Below are 16,289 nucleotides of genomic sequence, written 5' to 3'. Positions count from 1 at the left end.
ACTGCTTTCTCTATTTGCTATCATTAGCTCTTGTATTCTTATCTAGCTTGCTTTGTCTCTAGAATAGACCTTATGGAGTTAAGAAACATTCAGAAAATCAATTTTAGAAACCAGAGACTCATGGAAATAATCAAGACATGAGATTTTAAGGGTGCAGGAAATGAGAAGTCATTTAGTCAAACTCTCTCTTTTCTGAAAGAACTGAGGCTCAAGTTTTAAGATCCTCCATTAGATGATCATCTCAGTAAATGGCATGACTCACGTTATTGACCCAAGTGTGAAATGTTAGAAGATGTAGAACAATGTAATTTCAGATCTACAAGAGGATACAATTATTAGCCAGGTTTTCATCTTAATATAAATAAGAAGATGATCTAAACACCAGGGAGAAATACCAGGATAACAGGAAAAAAACAAAAAAGAATAGGAGAAGCCTTTAGGATTGTGGAAGCGACTTTGGTAAGTTGTCTGATGGAAGAAAAAGGTTTTTCACACAGAAAGAATTAGTTTACAGGTATGTGTCAGGAAAAAATCACAAGTTAAGTGATGAACTTAAGTACAAGAACTTGGTTTTGAAAATACAAACACAGCATTATGAATTGCATTGAATTAATTATGAATTGCAAATGAATTGTTAAAAGCTTTACTGAAAATTCTCTAACACTGTTCCTTAGGTGTTCTTTATACTTTATCAATGAGGGACTCTTTGCTACTCAGAGAAAATATCTGTAATATGCTAGTATTTTTTTTAGTCGTGGAGAGAGGCTTTTCAGTTATGGAAGCTGTTATTCAGAACAGATGGATATAAGTTGATGCCTCTAAGAATTAAGGCATGGAAAGAAGAAAGTTATTACTTCTGAGTTTGGGGAGGTGGTTACAAAACAGAATCAACCTAAAGTATTTTCTTTTGAGCAAAGCATGTATATGTGTTTTGTGTTCTTTTTTAGAATCTTACTAATAACAATATCACCTAAGATTAGAGACATAATCATCTAGAGGAAATGCTGGGAGTATGGCTGGATGTAGATGTCCGAAACTCTCTACAGCAGATGGTCTTGTTTTAGGGGTAAGTAAGACTTCGCTTTGACTAAATTCAGGATCATGCGCTATTTCAATTTAATAAGGAATAATCTTGGATCTGGAGAGGGGAAGATTTGAAGTCAGAAGGGTAAAAGTTTTTTTTTTTTAATATTGGTTGTATTCCACAAATTTTGACTGATCTCATGTCTGTTCATGAACAAATATGTGCTTAGATATAAGCATACTGTCTAAATCAACATACACAAGGTAATAGCTAAATCCAAAAGAATAAAAGAAAAAAGATAGTTTTTTTAACTGTGAGAGAGATCTATTGCTGATCTCTTTTAATCACTTTACTGATGTCTATGCAGTAGGATAATTATTAATTTCTCTCTTCTAGTAAGTTATAAACAGAGAGTTTATCTATCTCAAGAAATTCCAAGGCGTTGCGAATATCATGCTCTTTCACATCTGAAGGGGAAAACACTTTTCCACTGGCTGTGAACTTTTCCTTGGGATTTGGCTGGTGTATAGACCAAGTGTCTGTCTCCTGCCTGAGTGTTCAGCAGAGGTTCTTAACCTCTTTGGAGTCACAGACCCCTTTGGACATAGGAAGAAAACTGTGAATCTTCTCCCCAGATGCATAAACACATCATAATCTTTTACACTCATTTTGCGTGTGAGGGTAGCGGGAGGCCTATGACCTCGTGGAACCCATTCATTGACTCTAAGTTAAGAGCCATTTTCAATTAAGAAAACCCATCTAGTGTGTCCTTCACACACTAGCAGCCTTTCTTTCTTGTAGAGTTCTTTACAAGCTTTGGCTACTTGGATATTTCATAGTTTTATATAGAACCACTGCCAATCATGTAAAAGGAGACACTATTCTTCAAGCCCACTCACTCCCTTTAACATTTGGGAAAGTCATTAATGTTCGTGATACTGATGTGCTTATACAAGAGGTATTTACTGGATGCCTGCTCCATGCTGGGGACCATATTGGAAGCTAGTGACAACATCGAGACAAAGTCCAGGCCCTTGAAGATTTTGCAATCTAGTAGAGGATTTTCTCCCAGTAAAATCCAAAGTACTTCTGGAAAAAAAATGTCATTCTTCTAAATTTGATGCCGAGCAAATGTTAAATTCTAAATCTATAAAAATGTATGAGATTGTACCCAAAAAGTGGTCTTTCTATACAAAAAAAAAACCCCTGAAAATGTATCTTTAATATTAGCTAATTGCATTTATGTGTTTTGTAGACTACTTGCTTTACAACGAGCTGGAACTATTAAAGTCAAAACATTAAATAGCTTCCTATTAAAGTTTATATGAAAATAAAAATAATGTAGCCTCTGAAATTTTTAAAAAGTAATTTAAAATGTGATTCAGTATGTGAAATCTCAGTTCATATATAAATTCAAAAATAAATTTACTGGGACGTACTTACTGGGATTATAATTATCCTCCTATAAATTAAAGTTGAGTAATAATTCTCCCCTATGCTAACCCATCTGCTATCCAATAGGAAGACCTTATGCAAGCAAATCTACTTTGGATATTCTTTGTATCTCTGTGTTGGACTGGACCTCACCCCAGCACACTTGTGAAAAAGATCCATACCAATTTCTAATGTACAAGAAAATATTGGATATATGGCTTCCTGCATCCAAATAGATTAGTAAGCACATATTCTCTCAAGTACCTTCAGTATTCTCCTCTCATGCCGTTACTTGATAGATAGGGAGGATAGCCAGTAGTAGAGTTGGATTGTCAACTTTCTTATAGGAGATTTGGCCGGAATTATTATTGAACTTTCTGATGTTCCAGGTATGCCTGATTTCTATTTGGTGAACTTCAGTTAGGGCCTTCTTTTGAGGCTAACCAAACCAGGAAATACATGGTTAAGTGCATTGCTATTTTACTTTTATCTTTTGTAAAAGTGTTGAATATTGCTCATAATTAACACTTATTGGAATTATGTTATAAATTCCTTGGTTTCAGTACTAATAGCATTCTCTTCTCACAGGCTATGCAGATTATGCTCGGCATCTTTCATGTTTTCATGTGGTATTTCCTATTCGTCTTGTATATGGGACAAATAAAAGGAGTCTTTGGGAAGTATGAACCTATAACTTACAAAACAGGATGTTCTTTATGGGGAATTATTGTGAGTAGAATAATTTATATGATTTAATCATTCAGTAAATAATATTCATGCCACTAGTGGAAGACAGGGAACAGTTTCTAAACAAAGTTTTCAGGAGAATTCTTTAACTAAATCCCATGTTGGTAATTCATTCAAAATCAAATTCCTTTTTTCAACAAATATTTTTTTGAGCACCTTTAATTTATCAGTGCTATTACAAGAGATGTGCATACAAGAGTGAACACACAATGACAACCATAGGTTAGATTGTCCTTAGGTATGCAAAAGACAAAGAGTCTTAGCATTGGTAATTTTCATATTTAGGGTCTTTACTTTAGCTTCTTCACATAATGAGTCTATCCTCTCACATTTCGTAAATTTGCCATTACCTGCACTCTTCTGTGGTTTCTAGACAGCCAAAAGGTAGTAGGAAAATCTGGAGAGAGTGGCATCCTCGAAACCAAGTGAACAAAGAAGTAGGGAAAGATCAACTATATTAAATTCTGTTATTTTGTCAAATAAGACAAGTGCTGAGGATTAACCATTGGATTTAGCAGTATGGATGCCAGCAGTAAACCTGACAAGTAGTTTCAGTGGAATGGGGCAGGGGGCAAAAGCTTGATTAGAGTGGTTTAAGAAATAGTGGGAGGAGAGGAATAAAGAGCAAATACAAATGACTCCTCTAAGGACTTTGGTGTAATGTGGTATAGAGAAATCAGGTGGTAACTAGGGGAAATTTGGGTCAAGAGAGAGGAAATTTTGTTTCAATAAGTTGGAAGTATCATGTCTTTTCTTGAGGGGACTGAACTAGAAGAGAGAAAATTGATGATAAGAGATAAGTTGGGGGAGGGGAGGATTATTAGAATCATATACTCGTGTATGCAAGAGATAATGAATCTTAATACACAAATAGCTAGGAACATGGACAGTTCATCTCTAGCAGTGGTTCTCAACTAAAGTTGACTTTGCCCCTCAGAGGACATTTGGTAATGTCCGGAGACATTTTTGGTTTTCACAGCTGGGGATGTGTGTCTAGTAGCCAGAGGCCAAGGATGCTGCTAAACATCCTACAATGCATAGGACAGCCCCACAACAAAGAACTATCCACCTTTAATATAAATAATGGTAAATAGGTAAAAAGGGAAAGGCAGAGGAACAGAGAGAAAGGACAGATTTTGATAGGTAGGTAGATGGGGTGTTGGGAACTTGTGAAACTTTTTTCTGATGGCTTCAAACAGTGAATTAGGAAGCAAGATCATGAGCTGAGAATCAGAGAATGGATTGGTTGCTTGAAGAGAGAGGAAAGAATATAAAACAGTTATCTAGGAAATGTAAGAGAGTGCATGGATTGTGAGAAAGTTTGATTGTCATGTAGCATGAAGGGCTCACTTAAATTTTAGGAACATGATTGGATAGTGAGATGGGTCAAGATGGTTGTGTGTCTTTCTCAGGCCATGTTTGGCTGCATGGGTGCAGGTGTACAGTAAGAAGGAAAACTGCATTTAATCAGGATTTTGGTCTAATCATGCAACTGTGATCAAACAAGAAGGGTACAAAGGAGTTGAGAGTATGTATAAGTGAGTGTTTGTAATAGTTGACCATGGAATTTAAGCTGGTGATGGAGAGAATATAACAGATGAGGGGCTCACATTACAGATCCAGTTGGGGTCAAAGGATTGTTAGAGTTGTAATACTACAGGGCATGAGCTAGAAAGATATAAGTGGGATACTTGAAACTGAAATTTGACAGGTGTTAACACTTATTGGCAGAAACAAGGATAAGACAATGAATATGGGAGTGAGTGACTGGGATAGGATGGAGTCAAAAGATAAGGAGGAAAGAAATGCAAAGAACCACAAGCCCAGGGTCTTAGAAGGATCATATATGTATATACTGAAATTATGAAAGATTAAGAGGTGTTAGAGAGACAAGAATTAAAATCACCTAGAAAGAGAGAGCAACCAAAGGGTCAATAGATGGCTTCAACTGGGAGGGATAGTCGGTTATAAAATCCAATAATGTTTGATTCAAAGCTGGAGGAGCGGGAATGGTTGGAAGTAACAATAAGGAGCAAAGAGACCACTTACCCCAGGCTTAGAACCAATGGTATAAGGGCTGTAGGAGATAAGATGGCCACCACTTGAGAGGGCTGTAGAGGAAGCAGTGGCCTCTAGGAGATTCCCTGCCTTTATACATTGACTCATAAGTGTCAAAGCATTGCCTTGGAAAACAATAGGTTAAAAATTGTGCATTTGCAGACAAAATCCAGATAAATGATTCATGACCTTCAGTGTTTAATTGTTCATGTTATAAAAATAGCATATTTAGCTCCTAGAATAAATCATCTAAAATTTCAATTAAATTTAGACGAATGCAAAATGTCTCCTTTAGGTCATCAACTTTGAAAAGCATTTTGTAAAGCACATGGTTTGGTAATCTAGTTAAGAGCACTCAAGTTTAAAATTTACAAGATATTTTCACTTTATATTCTGAACTAGTTCTTCCCTTCACTGTGTACCTCCCTGGAAATCTCAGCTTTTGGTACAGAATGAAGTGCTGAGCGTGTTAACTTAAGTTATCCTTGAGGAGTTAGTAAGCTTTGGGTTTGGCCTTTCTATATATCACATATAGCATGAATGCTATTTTTCCACAAATTAGCCTTTGACTTGGATCTTTGTCAAAGCCACTGAAACAGATAAGACAAAAGGAATATTTCAAGGGAATTGTGCAGTCCACCATCAAATAATATGGCATATCTTTACACTTCTGGGAAGTAGACAAAGTAGTGTAGTATGAAATAATGGAACCTCTTTTTAGAAAACAAAGGCAAAAATGTGAATAGCAGCTATAACCTTAATAATGGCTACAGTCGCAGTTAAGAGATATATTTTGTACAAATACAATTTGGAATAGACTCATGGACCACTCTTTTTGCATCTGGATATGTACACAGTAATTACACTCAATAGCGTCTTCTCATTAGGAAGGATAGCATTAGAAGTAATAATTGAATAAGTTCAGAAAACATGCACAGAAATACAAACATACACAGAAATACAACAGTCCCTGATTCAGGACTGCTTAAGTCATCTTTGGCATATACCACAACCTAAATTCTGCCCACTGGCTCCTAAATATTTCAGTTATTAGTGACCCTACCTTTCAAGTGATTACTATATGATGGAAACTTGTCCTGACCTCTCCTACTAAAATTTCTTTATATTTTGTTACTCTTAGTATTCTTAAAATAATTGACTTAGAAAGGGAGTTGTTAAAAGTACATTTTACGTTGATGAGCATTATCAATGAGTATTTATAAATATATGTTTTTATATCCAGTTTATCATTTCAGGAGTGTCCATAATAAGAGCAACAAAATATCCAAATCAAAGACTGGTAAGTTGAAATGTTTAGGGTATCCTAGAAATCGCTTGTCACAAAGATAAATAGGTTTTAATGAAACAATAGTGGGTATCTAAACAATGAAGGAATCTACCCTACCTGTAAAATAAATTAAAGAATTAAGTGAAAATCCAGCGCACATAATTTAATGTAGACAAACATGCCATATTAATTAGAATCATGATTGTGTAAAGGTTTCTAAGTTTAAATGTAGGGGGGTTTTTTGGTTTGGTATTCTACCTTCTTTTAACATTGTATGACCTTTACTATTAGAAAAAATTTAGTAGGACCTAATGCCTTTATATATAAACATAACACTGTAAAACTTCATTTTCCTAACTATCCAGTTTGGGAATAGGATTTTATCTTGTAACAAAATAGAAGATCTGTCCAGAATAAAGATCCATCTATGGTATAGGTGAAAAGATTTGGAAGGAAAAACATCCTAAAATCTTAAAGCTACTAGGTACCTTAGAAATTAAGGTATCTGATCTCATAATTGTACAGATAAAAAACTGATATCCAAAGATATTGATGGATTTCCCTAGAGAATGAAAACCCAGTATTAAAAATCATTGAATCCTATTTGGCTTGTTTCTAAAAACAGCATTTTCCATCTTTTTTTCTTTTTGCAGTGGAACTCCTTTGGTTCAAATCATATAAGTCTTTCTTCCAACTGACTCAGGAGATTGTAAAATACAATATTTTTGAACCTAAATGGAAGATTGATGCTTATTGGTGTGATGATATTTCAGTTTTTGCTCCAGATTAACTGAGTTTCATGTAAACCAGAAAAATATTTTACTCCAATGGCGAGCATACCAACACTTCTAAAGCTTCAGAAACTAGATCAAAATTTTAACTAGATGATGTTTTCCAGCAATACAAACTGTTTACCCAAAGAGTTTATTCTAAATGTAATAAGTGTGCGCTGTGTCTTCTTTTCAGATCACATGTGCTTTGGTCACGAGCATCCTGTGCATAGTTACTGCAATTGCTGCGACAGTTATAACAATAATGGAGTTGGTTAACTTTGAGTCTGTGTCATATAGGAATTATGGACAAGCGGTAAGTGACCAATTCTATAGGAACATCTTAATTTCAAAATGATTCTTTTCAGAGGTTTTGAAGCCTTAGGAGGTCAAATAAGGCTTTTATTAGTCCTCACGAAATTCTTTGATTTAGTAAGCTCTTCATTGAAAGTTTTAATTCAAAAATAATTCTAATGTGATTTTTTGGGTAAAGATTAATAGAATGTTTGAAATCTTGACATGCCCAATTAAAATAAAGCAAGTAAAAAATTTGAAGGCTTCCGTGATAATTATTTATGCATTAGGCTAGGGGTCACTGATGATTCTCTTAATGAAAGAAAAGTATAATCCTAGACTTTAAAACCATTCCCAAAGTCAACAAAAGAATTCTGCTATTAATGCATATAGTTGGGATTATAGACACCTGGTAATTTCTGGTTTAACATAGAGCTTTTCATACACAGCCTATTTTTGTATCTTGCGTGAATTTTGCTTTAAGTCCCCAAATGCTAAATATGTATGAATCTATCTTGCTTTCATTTAGTTGAATATCCAATCACATACTTTGTACCACAGAAAAAAGTTTATTTCTTCTTAAGATAGTGACATTCTCAGGTAAATGTGAATATCTTTACTGATACCACAATAGATTTATTTCAATTGCGTTGGCTTTAAATTCAGAATCCCAGAATATTAGTGCTGCAAAAGACTTTAGCAATGCTTACAAAAATCATCCATTTAAAATGAGAACAGATTGGAGTGGAGCTCCTCTTCGTTATGGAACAACAAAAAATAGTAACAATTTGAAAGTTTTCATTCAAAACTAAATCTAATGAGTAGAAGAGTCATTGCAGGTGAGGGATAAACTTGCTGCTCCTCTCCTGTACAACCCCCATACCTGAGTATATTATAGTATACAGCATTATGCTGTATAATATTGTATTATAGTATACAGTATTACAAAGGGGACCGTCACTAGAAGGAATCAAAGCGTGGAGAACAGAAGCCTAATCGGCAATGAGATGATGAGAGAGGATGCAGTAATCCCTCAAAATAGATTGTGTGCGATGAATGATGTATTGATTTAAATAAGTATGCACCAGATTTTCCCTATAAATTATAAAATTTTCCATTTCCCCTGGAAATCCAATCTAGATATCTCCAATTCTAAATTGGGGGACAGAGATAGGGAGGGGGAAATCAAATTATTAAGTGTAGAATTGTTTCAAGTTATTTTAGCTTACCATTTGTATTCATAAGCTTATAATCGTCAGTTGAAGATGATATGGCATAATTTCCAGGACCTACCTTTTGCAAACAGTATTACAAACCATTGTAGACTGTATTTATTTGACCTGAACTCAGTATTAATTATCAGTTTCACAGTCTCCCAAACACATAAATTTCAGCTCTATTTGCTGTGATTAGTTACACAAAATGAACTTGTATATTAGCCCTACAGCTCTAACCCACCATATTTTCCTAGAGGCACTGTCGAATTATAGACTTACATTTACTATATTTACCTACATTTACCACAATTACAAGATTTTCCATATGCCCACTTTTCTAGCATAAGCAAGTGGCTTGGCTAAATCCACAAACTCATGAAGTTATCAGTATTCCCAGGTAGGTTCAGCTATCCCAAAAAGTGTATGCCTCTGAAATATACTCCCCACATAGCAAAATGGTTAATAGTATTAATTCAAAACCAGACTGCCTTTATCCAAACACCATCTTCGGTATTCACTGTCTGTGACCCCTTGGACAATTCCTTAACTTCACTGTTTCTTAGTTTCTTCGTGTGTAAATGGAGAAATGCTAACACATACCTGTTAGCTAACTGCTTTGTCTGGCTCCCAAACACCAAGCTGTTGTTCTCATAGCCAGCGTACTCTTCTACTTGGATATGCTTCTATTGTCTTTATCTCAAACTCAACAGATATGAAATGGAAAATATTTACCTCCTCTAAAGTACTGAACTGCAAGCCGGCCTTATTTCAATCTCCTAGACTCAAAACCTTGATGTAATCCTTCACCTTTCTCTTTCTACTGTCTTCCCAAGCACCAAAAATTGTTTATTATTTACTTGGATTTTTATTAATTAGGGCTCTCTTGGCTGTAGTGACAGGAAATACAACCCAAATTGACTTAAACAAAGAAAGGGCACTTACTGACTTAAGCTGGATTCAGAGGTTTAAATCCTGTGTCAAGAACTCAGCCACTCTCTCTGTTGTTTTCCTATTTGAACTTCTTTGGCAGGCATCTTGTCGCTTTTAGGGGAGAGTTTGAGAATAACACTAACACATATAAATTAAGGAATGTGGGCAAAATGACTTTTTACAGTTTTACCAGCTAAGAGGTCACAAGCACTTTCCAGCCAAAATGCTATGATTGTGTTTCTGCCAACAAAATTAAATCAGAATTCTTATCTTGCTACTTCCAACCCTGTACAGCCTTTTCTTTATCCTCCTGTTAACACCATTTGTGAATAAACACTACACCTGAGTTAAACTTGTTTTATCATCTCAGAACGTATTATATTCATTCTTGCATTCAGTTTTTGCTCACATTATCAAACTGTAGGTCATGTGATATGTATTTTAGCCATATTATTTGTTCTATTTTTTGTCTCTATTAATTATTTTGTCATACTTTTAATTTGTGCTATTAAATTCTTTCTGGAACAAGGTAGGTTACAAAGAAAAAGTAAGTAAAAATTTAAAACTGCCTAGAATGTTGCTTCTCCCTTCATTTTTCTCAGTCCTGCCCTCATTTCAAAAGTCCTGCCTCTTTGTGAAGCCTTCCTAGATATGGATGGCTCAGGGTGAACCTCCTGTTAGTCATTTTGACATATTCACCCTTAACATATGTTACCTTATATTGTCTTCTGTCTTTTCTACTTGAATATAAACTTTGAAAAAGCAGGAATCTTTTGTCATTTCATTCTTACCATCTAATCCCTACCACCTAATAGTTTCTTGCATATAAAAGATATTAAGTAAACCTAACGAAAAAGGAGAAGGCGTGGGCCAGCCCTGTGGCGTAGTGATTAAGTTTGTGTGCTCCGTTTCAGCGGCCCAGGGTCTGCAGGTTTGGATTCCCGACACGAACCTAGCACCGCTCATCAGGCCACACTGTGGCAGCATCCCACATAAAGCAGAGGAAGCTTAGCACAGATGTTAGCTCAGCGACAGTCTTCCTCAAGCAAAAAGAGGAAGGTTGGCAATAGATGTAAACTCAGGGCCAATCTTCCTCCCCCCCAAGAAAAAAAAATAGAAGGAAGAAGAGAAGAAATTGAAGGAGAGAGAATTAGAATGTTTTTCTTTCTAGGTCTGAATATCATTCTTGTCTTTCCACAGCCAGTACAAAAAACTACATTTATTTCAGCATTATTACCAGTATCATTAATCCTGATATGTAGTTGAAAATATCTTTCTGATAGCAACAGAAGAGCTCTGCTTTATTTATCCCAGCAATTGCAATCACTTTATACTCCCAAGTGAAATGTTCTTTGAACTCTTATTGAATTTGCTTATCTTTCCATATGATGTTATAGCAATTTCTATGTGAGATTTTCATCACCACACGTGTAAATTTAAGTAGGTTTGTAATTAATAACAGCTGTTTTAATACATGAGGATTGCTTGATAAAACCTCTTGGTAGCCATATTGTCATTGGAGTTAGGAGGGTCAAATCTTATTGACTGAAGAGTTGGATAGTGAACTGTGCTAGGGATTCTGTGCTAAAGAGAATTATGAAAATGAAGAGTTGTGAGAAGTGAGACAAGAATGCTGAGCGATGAAGATCAAGAATGGAAGCTGTAGATAATGAATTGAGGGAAGGAAAGCTAGGAAAAGTGGAGCAGAAGGCAAAGGAGTAGAAATGCCTAGGGAAATCAACTGGTGAAGGAGGCTTACTTATTCTTCCTATTTTCCTTCTTTTCTTTGACTCTCATACTAGGAGCTACTTCTATGAACATATTTGCACTTAACTGAAGATAGTAATGCAAGATTTCTCCCTATTTTCTGGTTTCAGAAACTTGGGAGGGAAGTTTCAGCTATTTTACTGTCCACCTACCCCCTGGAAGTTTCTATTGCACTTGCATACTCGATCTTTGGCTGTATTGGTTTGGTAAGTGTTTATCTACTCTCTGGCAAATCAAGAGATGTTGATTTCTAGTAAGAACACTATGAGGAGTTGAAGTGCACTGATACAGTTTGTTTAGAACTAATAAAAATGGAATATGTGATAATATATCATTTACTTTTTAATTTTTTCTTTATTTTTATTGTTTATAAAATTACAAAAGTAATACATGAAACTGTGTATTAAAAAGTTAAAAAATGATTATTGCCCTCTTTAATGTAGTCCTCATCGTATCCACACATCCAAATCTACACTAAAAGATACATGTACACACACACATACAGTTTTCCTTTTTACTACCTGTGTGATCATATTAATATTGTTTTGTCACATGTATTTTTCTCAACTATTATAAACATCTTCTCATTATAAAACATATCTAAACAATGCCTTCTGGAAGTGTAATTGCAAGTTTAATAACATCCCAAAATGCTGTAATAATTCACAATACCACAAAAGTTTATGAGAATGTTTATTTTCTCACAATCTTAAAAAACTAGATATGTAACATTCATTCATTCTCTTACAAATATTTATGGAGTGCCTACTATTTACTAGGCATTGTAATAGACACAAAGGATGCAATGATTAACAAGACAACATCCCTACCATCAGGGAGCTTGCATTCCAGTGGGAGAGAAAAACAATAAACAAGTAAACAAATGATATATATAATAATTTGAGGAAGTAGAAAAATGTTATGGAGTAAACAAAACAAACAGCTTAAGGAGATAAGGCATGGATTATTTTACATAGGATTGTAAGGGAAGACCACTGAGCAAGGACTAACTGAAGTGCAGAAGTAACTATGAGACTACATGGAAAAAAAGTTTTCCAAGAATAGGGAATGGGTGGGGCTTCCAGAATGGCTGAGTGAGGATATGGTAAATCTCCCTAAAAAGAAATGATAAAACTGGACAAAATTGTCAATAAACCTTTTAAAGATTCTGGAAATTTACCAAAGCATACAACAAATTGAGAAGTATTTATTTTAGAAAATTTGCTGAACTTCAGTAAGAATGGTGGATGCCTGTGACATTTTATTTTTTTTTAGCTTGAGGCTTCTCAGTGTCTTCCAACATATGAACATAGGGGGATAGAATTTAGCCCATAACAAGATGTTTAAGCTGACCAATCATTGACTGACCACTTATGCTGACCTGGGAAGAACCCTAGGAAACCAGTCTTAAAAATAACAAAATGAGGGGCTGGCCCCATGGCCGAGTGGTTAAGTTCGCTTGCTCCGCTGCAGGTGACCCAGTGTTTCGTTGGTTCGAATCCTGGGCGCGGACATGGCACTGCTCATCAAACCATGCTGAGGTGGTGTCCCACATGCCACAACTAGAAGGACCCACAACAAAGAATATACAACTATGTACTGGGGGGCTTTGAGGAGAAAAAGGGAAAAAATAAAATCTTTAAAAAAAAATAACAAAATGAAAAAAGTGAGCAGATATATCAGAAGTGACACCCTGCAAGGGACACAGACTCCACAAAATTAGTACAGGCAAGTCATGAAAGACAGCAATAACAAACACTTCTGGGGGAAGATGAGGCAATCAGAATCCAAAGTCACTACGATATGTTGTCTAAAATACCCATTTTTCAACAACAAAATAAGACATGCAAAGAACAGGAAATAGTGGCCCATACACTTGAAAAAAGCAATCAATAGATACAGTCTTTTGGAGGGAGGGGAAGACAAATGTTGGTCTTCACAAAGAAAGACTTCATGGGCTGGCCTGGTGGCATAGTGGTTAAGTGTGCACATTCCACTTCGGCAGCCCAGGGTTTGCTGGTTGAGGTCCCGGATGCAGACATGGCACCACTTGGCAAGCCATGCTGTGGCAGGCATCCCACATATAAAGTAGAGGAAGATGGGCACAGATGTTAGCTCAGGGCCAATCTTCCTCAGCAAAAAGAGGAGGATTGGCAGTGGATGTTAGCTCAGGGCTAATCTTCCTCAAAAAAAAAAAAAAAAGGAAAGACTTCAAAGAACTAAAGGAAAACATGTTTAAAGAATTTATGGATGATAATAACTTAGCAAATAAGAGTATCAATGTCCCTTACCTTGCTTGTGGTTATGATGTCATAGCATTTGCATATGTTTAAATACACCAAATTATACACACTAAATATGTGCGGTTCTTTGTATATCAAGTATACCTCAGTAATACTGTTAAATTTTTTTAAATAAGAATATCAATAAAAGAAATAGAAATTATTAAGAAGAACCAAATGGAAATTCTGGAGTTTAAAAATATAGTTACTAAAATGAAAAACTCACTAGAGGGGCTCAAGAGCAGATGGGAGCTGACAGGAGACATGCGGACAGAAAATCAGCCAACATGATAGAACAATACAATTCATCCAGTCTGAAGAACAGGAAAAAAAGAAGAAAATAAACAGAGTCTCAGAGATCTTTGGCACACAATCTAGTGCACCAATATATGCTTAATGAGAATCCCAGAAAATGAAGGAAAAGGAAAAAAGCTTGAAGAAATAATGGCCAAAAATTTCCCAAATTTGATTAAAAATTATACTTCTATACATCCAAGAAGCTCAATAATCTCCAATTAGAATAAACACAGAGAGATCCACTCTTAGACACCTCAGGGCCAAATGAATAAAAAAAAGGAAATCTTGAAAGCAGCAAGAGAAAAATGACTCTTCATGTACAGTGTAAGCACAATAAGATTTACAGCTTACTTCTCATCAGAAATAATGGAGGCCTGAAGGTAGTGGGATAGCATATTAAGGTGTTAGAGTAAAAAAGAGTCAGGCATGAATTCTATAGCTTATTAAACTCTCCTTCAAAAGAATGCATACTTTATGATTCCATTCATAGGAAGTTTGAAACCATGTAAAACTAAAGCTAAACCCTAATGTTTAGAGAGGGATGCAAGCTAGTTGGTAAAACTAGAAAGATAAGAAAGGATTGATTACCTAAAAGTCAAAATCACATTTGCTTTTGGAGGGAAGGAATACGTAGTAATTGGAAATATGACAAAGTGACCTTTGGGGTGCTGGCTGGTATCTGTTCATGTTCAAGAAGATCATGAATATTTTTATTATAAAAGTCTAGAAGTATACCAAACATTAAAAGTGGTCCAATAGGAATTAAGAGAGTGGTTTGAGGTAGAGATGGGACATAAAGAGGAAAAATGGCACTTTAACATTTTATTCTATAAACATCAATATTGCTTATTTTTTAAAAACTAAGTATTTATTACATGTATGATTTTAGGAAACATGATATGATTTATAAGAGGTTAATTTTTTTTTCAGAGTCGTGGTAATGAAGATACTCTTTCAACTGTTACTATAGAAGAAGCTGAGAGCCCTCTTTAGAAACTTTAGAAATGTGAGAGTTTTTCCTGGTGCTCATACCTGATGGGGCCCTAATGATATTTCTGCATAACAAAGCTGCTACAAAGCCCACAGATTTTGTGCAAAGGAAAATACAAAACAAATTGGATTTTTCCTCTAAGTATTCGAGAAATCTCTCCAGAGATATTTTTGTAGGCTCCTACTGGAAAGCTTTTCCCTATTTACATATGCTATTATTACAAGGAAGAATTTATGTTCTAGGTACTCTGAGTAGCTGTCAACTCTCCCTAATGGAGCTTTTGTAAGAGACCATAAAAAAAGATTTGTGATTGTCTCTAGAGTTCAGGCTACAAAGACTTGGAGCATAATATTATATAATTCTGAGGAAAACGTTAAATAATTTATGTCCCTACAAGTAAAGAATACATTTCAGTCTGAGTTCTTCTGCCTGAGCTGGCTCCTACCTGAACAAAGTGTGACTCAAAAGGCATCCATTCATAGTCCCTTCATTGTTCTTCTCTGACTGCTCCTCTCCTCATTAAAGTTCCTTTCTGCCCTGAAAGTCTCTGCTGTTGTCCTTCTCTTTCATTCCCCCTGCTTCTTATTTCTTATTGGTTGGATCATCTGTTCTATTGCTTTTCAAAGCAAGCAGGCAGCTTTTCCACAATAAGGAGAATTTCCCAAAGATCTGTTCTGAATTCAGATTCACCCTATCTTCTAAGATGGAACAGACTTTCAGAAAGCCTTGCTCAGCAATATTAATCATGCCAGTGAGTACATGTGGCTCTCTTTTAAATGTGCTATTTTGTTTCTGCCTTGTCTCTCAAGAGGTTTCATCAATTGTTGTCTAATACTATCAGATTTCATGGTTCTAAGATTTCAGCACTTAGCTCATGTCTGTCAGTTCAACATATTAATTGAGTGTCTACTGTGTGTTAAGGAGTATATTAAGCTCTGGAGTATGAAAGATTAATAAGGTACCTCACCACAAAGAGTTTTTATTTTAGGGGAGGAAACAAACAGGTAACAAGTCAAGACTATGCAGTGTTATAAATGTGTTAACAGAAGTATGAAAAAATTGAAGTAGTGTAGAAAAGATGATCCTTCCGTTGGGAATAAGAGAGAATAAAGCTTTTTGGAGGATATGGCCTCTGAGCAGGGGACTAAACATCATTTACCAAGCAGATCCAAGGGTGGAAGGACATTTCA

At 35.4% G+C, this 16,289-nt stretch overlaps 1 protein-coding gene across 1 annotated transcript; it reads left to right on the top strand.

Moving 5' to 3' along the window:
• Positions 1–1,012: 1,012 nt before the first annotated feature.
• Positions 1,013–15,101, top strand: MS4A13 (membrane spanning 4-domains A13). The gene is made up of 6 exons (XM_046644148.1): positions 1,013–1,066; positions 3,047–3,187; positions 6,507–6,563; positions 7,518–7,637; positions 11,640–11,735; positions 15,039–15,101. Exons 1-6 carry the CDS (start codon positions 1,013–1,015, stop codon positions 15,099–15,101), a joined length of 531 nt encoding a protein of 176 aa, XP_046500104.1.
• The last annotated feature ends 1,188 nt before the right edge of the window (positions 15,102–16,289 follow it).

This window comes from Equus quagga, chromosome 17 (assembly GCF_021613505.1).
Source record: "Equus quagga isolate Etosha38 chromosome 17, UCLA_HA_Equagga_1.0, whole genome shotgun sequence".
NCBI lineage: Eukaryota > Metazoa > Chordata > Mammalia > Perissodactyla > Equidae > Equus > Equus quagga.
The sequence above is the reverse complement of the archived record's forward strand: the minus strand, read 5'-3'. Positions and strand labels throughout refer to the sequence as shown.

What these genes read in the sequence shown, in the direction of transcription:
- MS4A13 (XM_046644148.1), top strand. Translation starts at nt 1,013, where the DNA reads ATGGCTGGATGTAGATGTCCGAAACTCTCTACAGCAGATGGTCTTGTT. An exon ending in GTTCTTTATGGGGAATTATT is followed by an intron (nt 3,188 to 6,506) that starts GTGAGTAGAATA and finishes TTTTATATCCAG; the next exon opens with TTTATCATTTCAGGAGTGTC. An exon ending in TCTTTGGCTGTATTGGTTTG is followed by an intron (nt 11,736 to 15,038) that starts GTAAGTGTTTAT and finishes TTTTTTTTTCAG; the next exon opens with AGTCGTGGTAATGAAGATAC.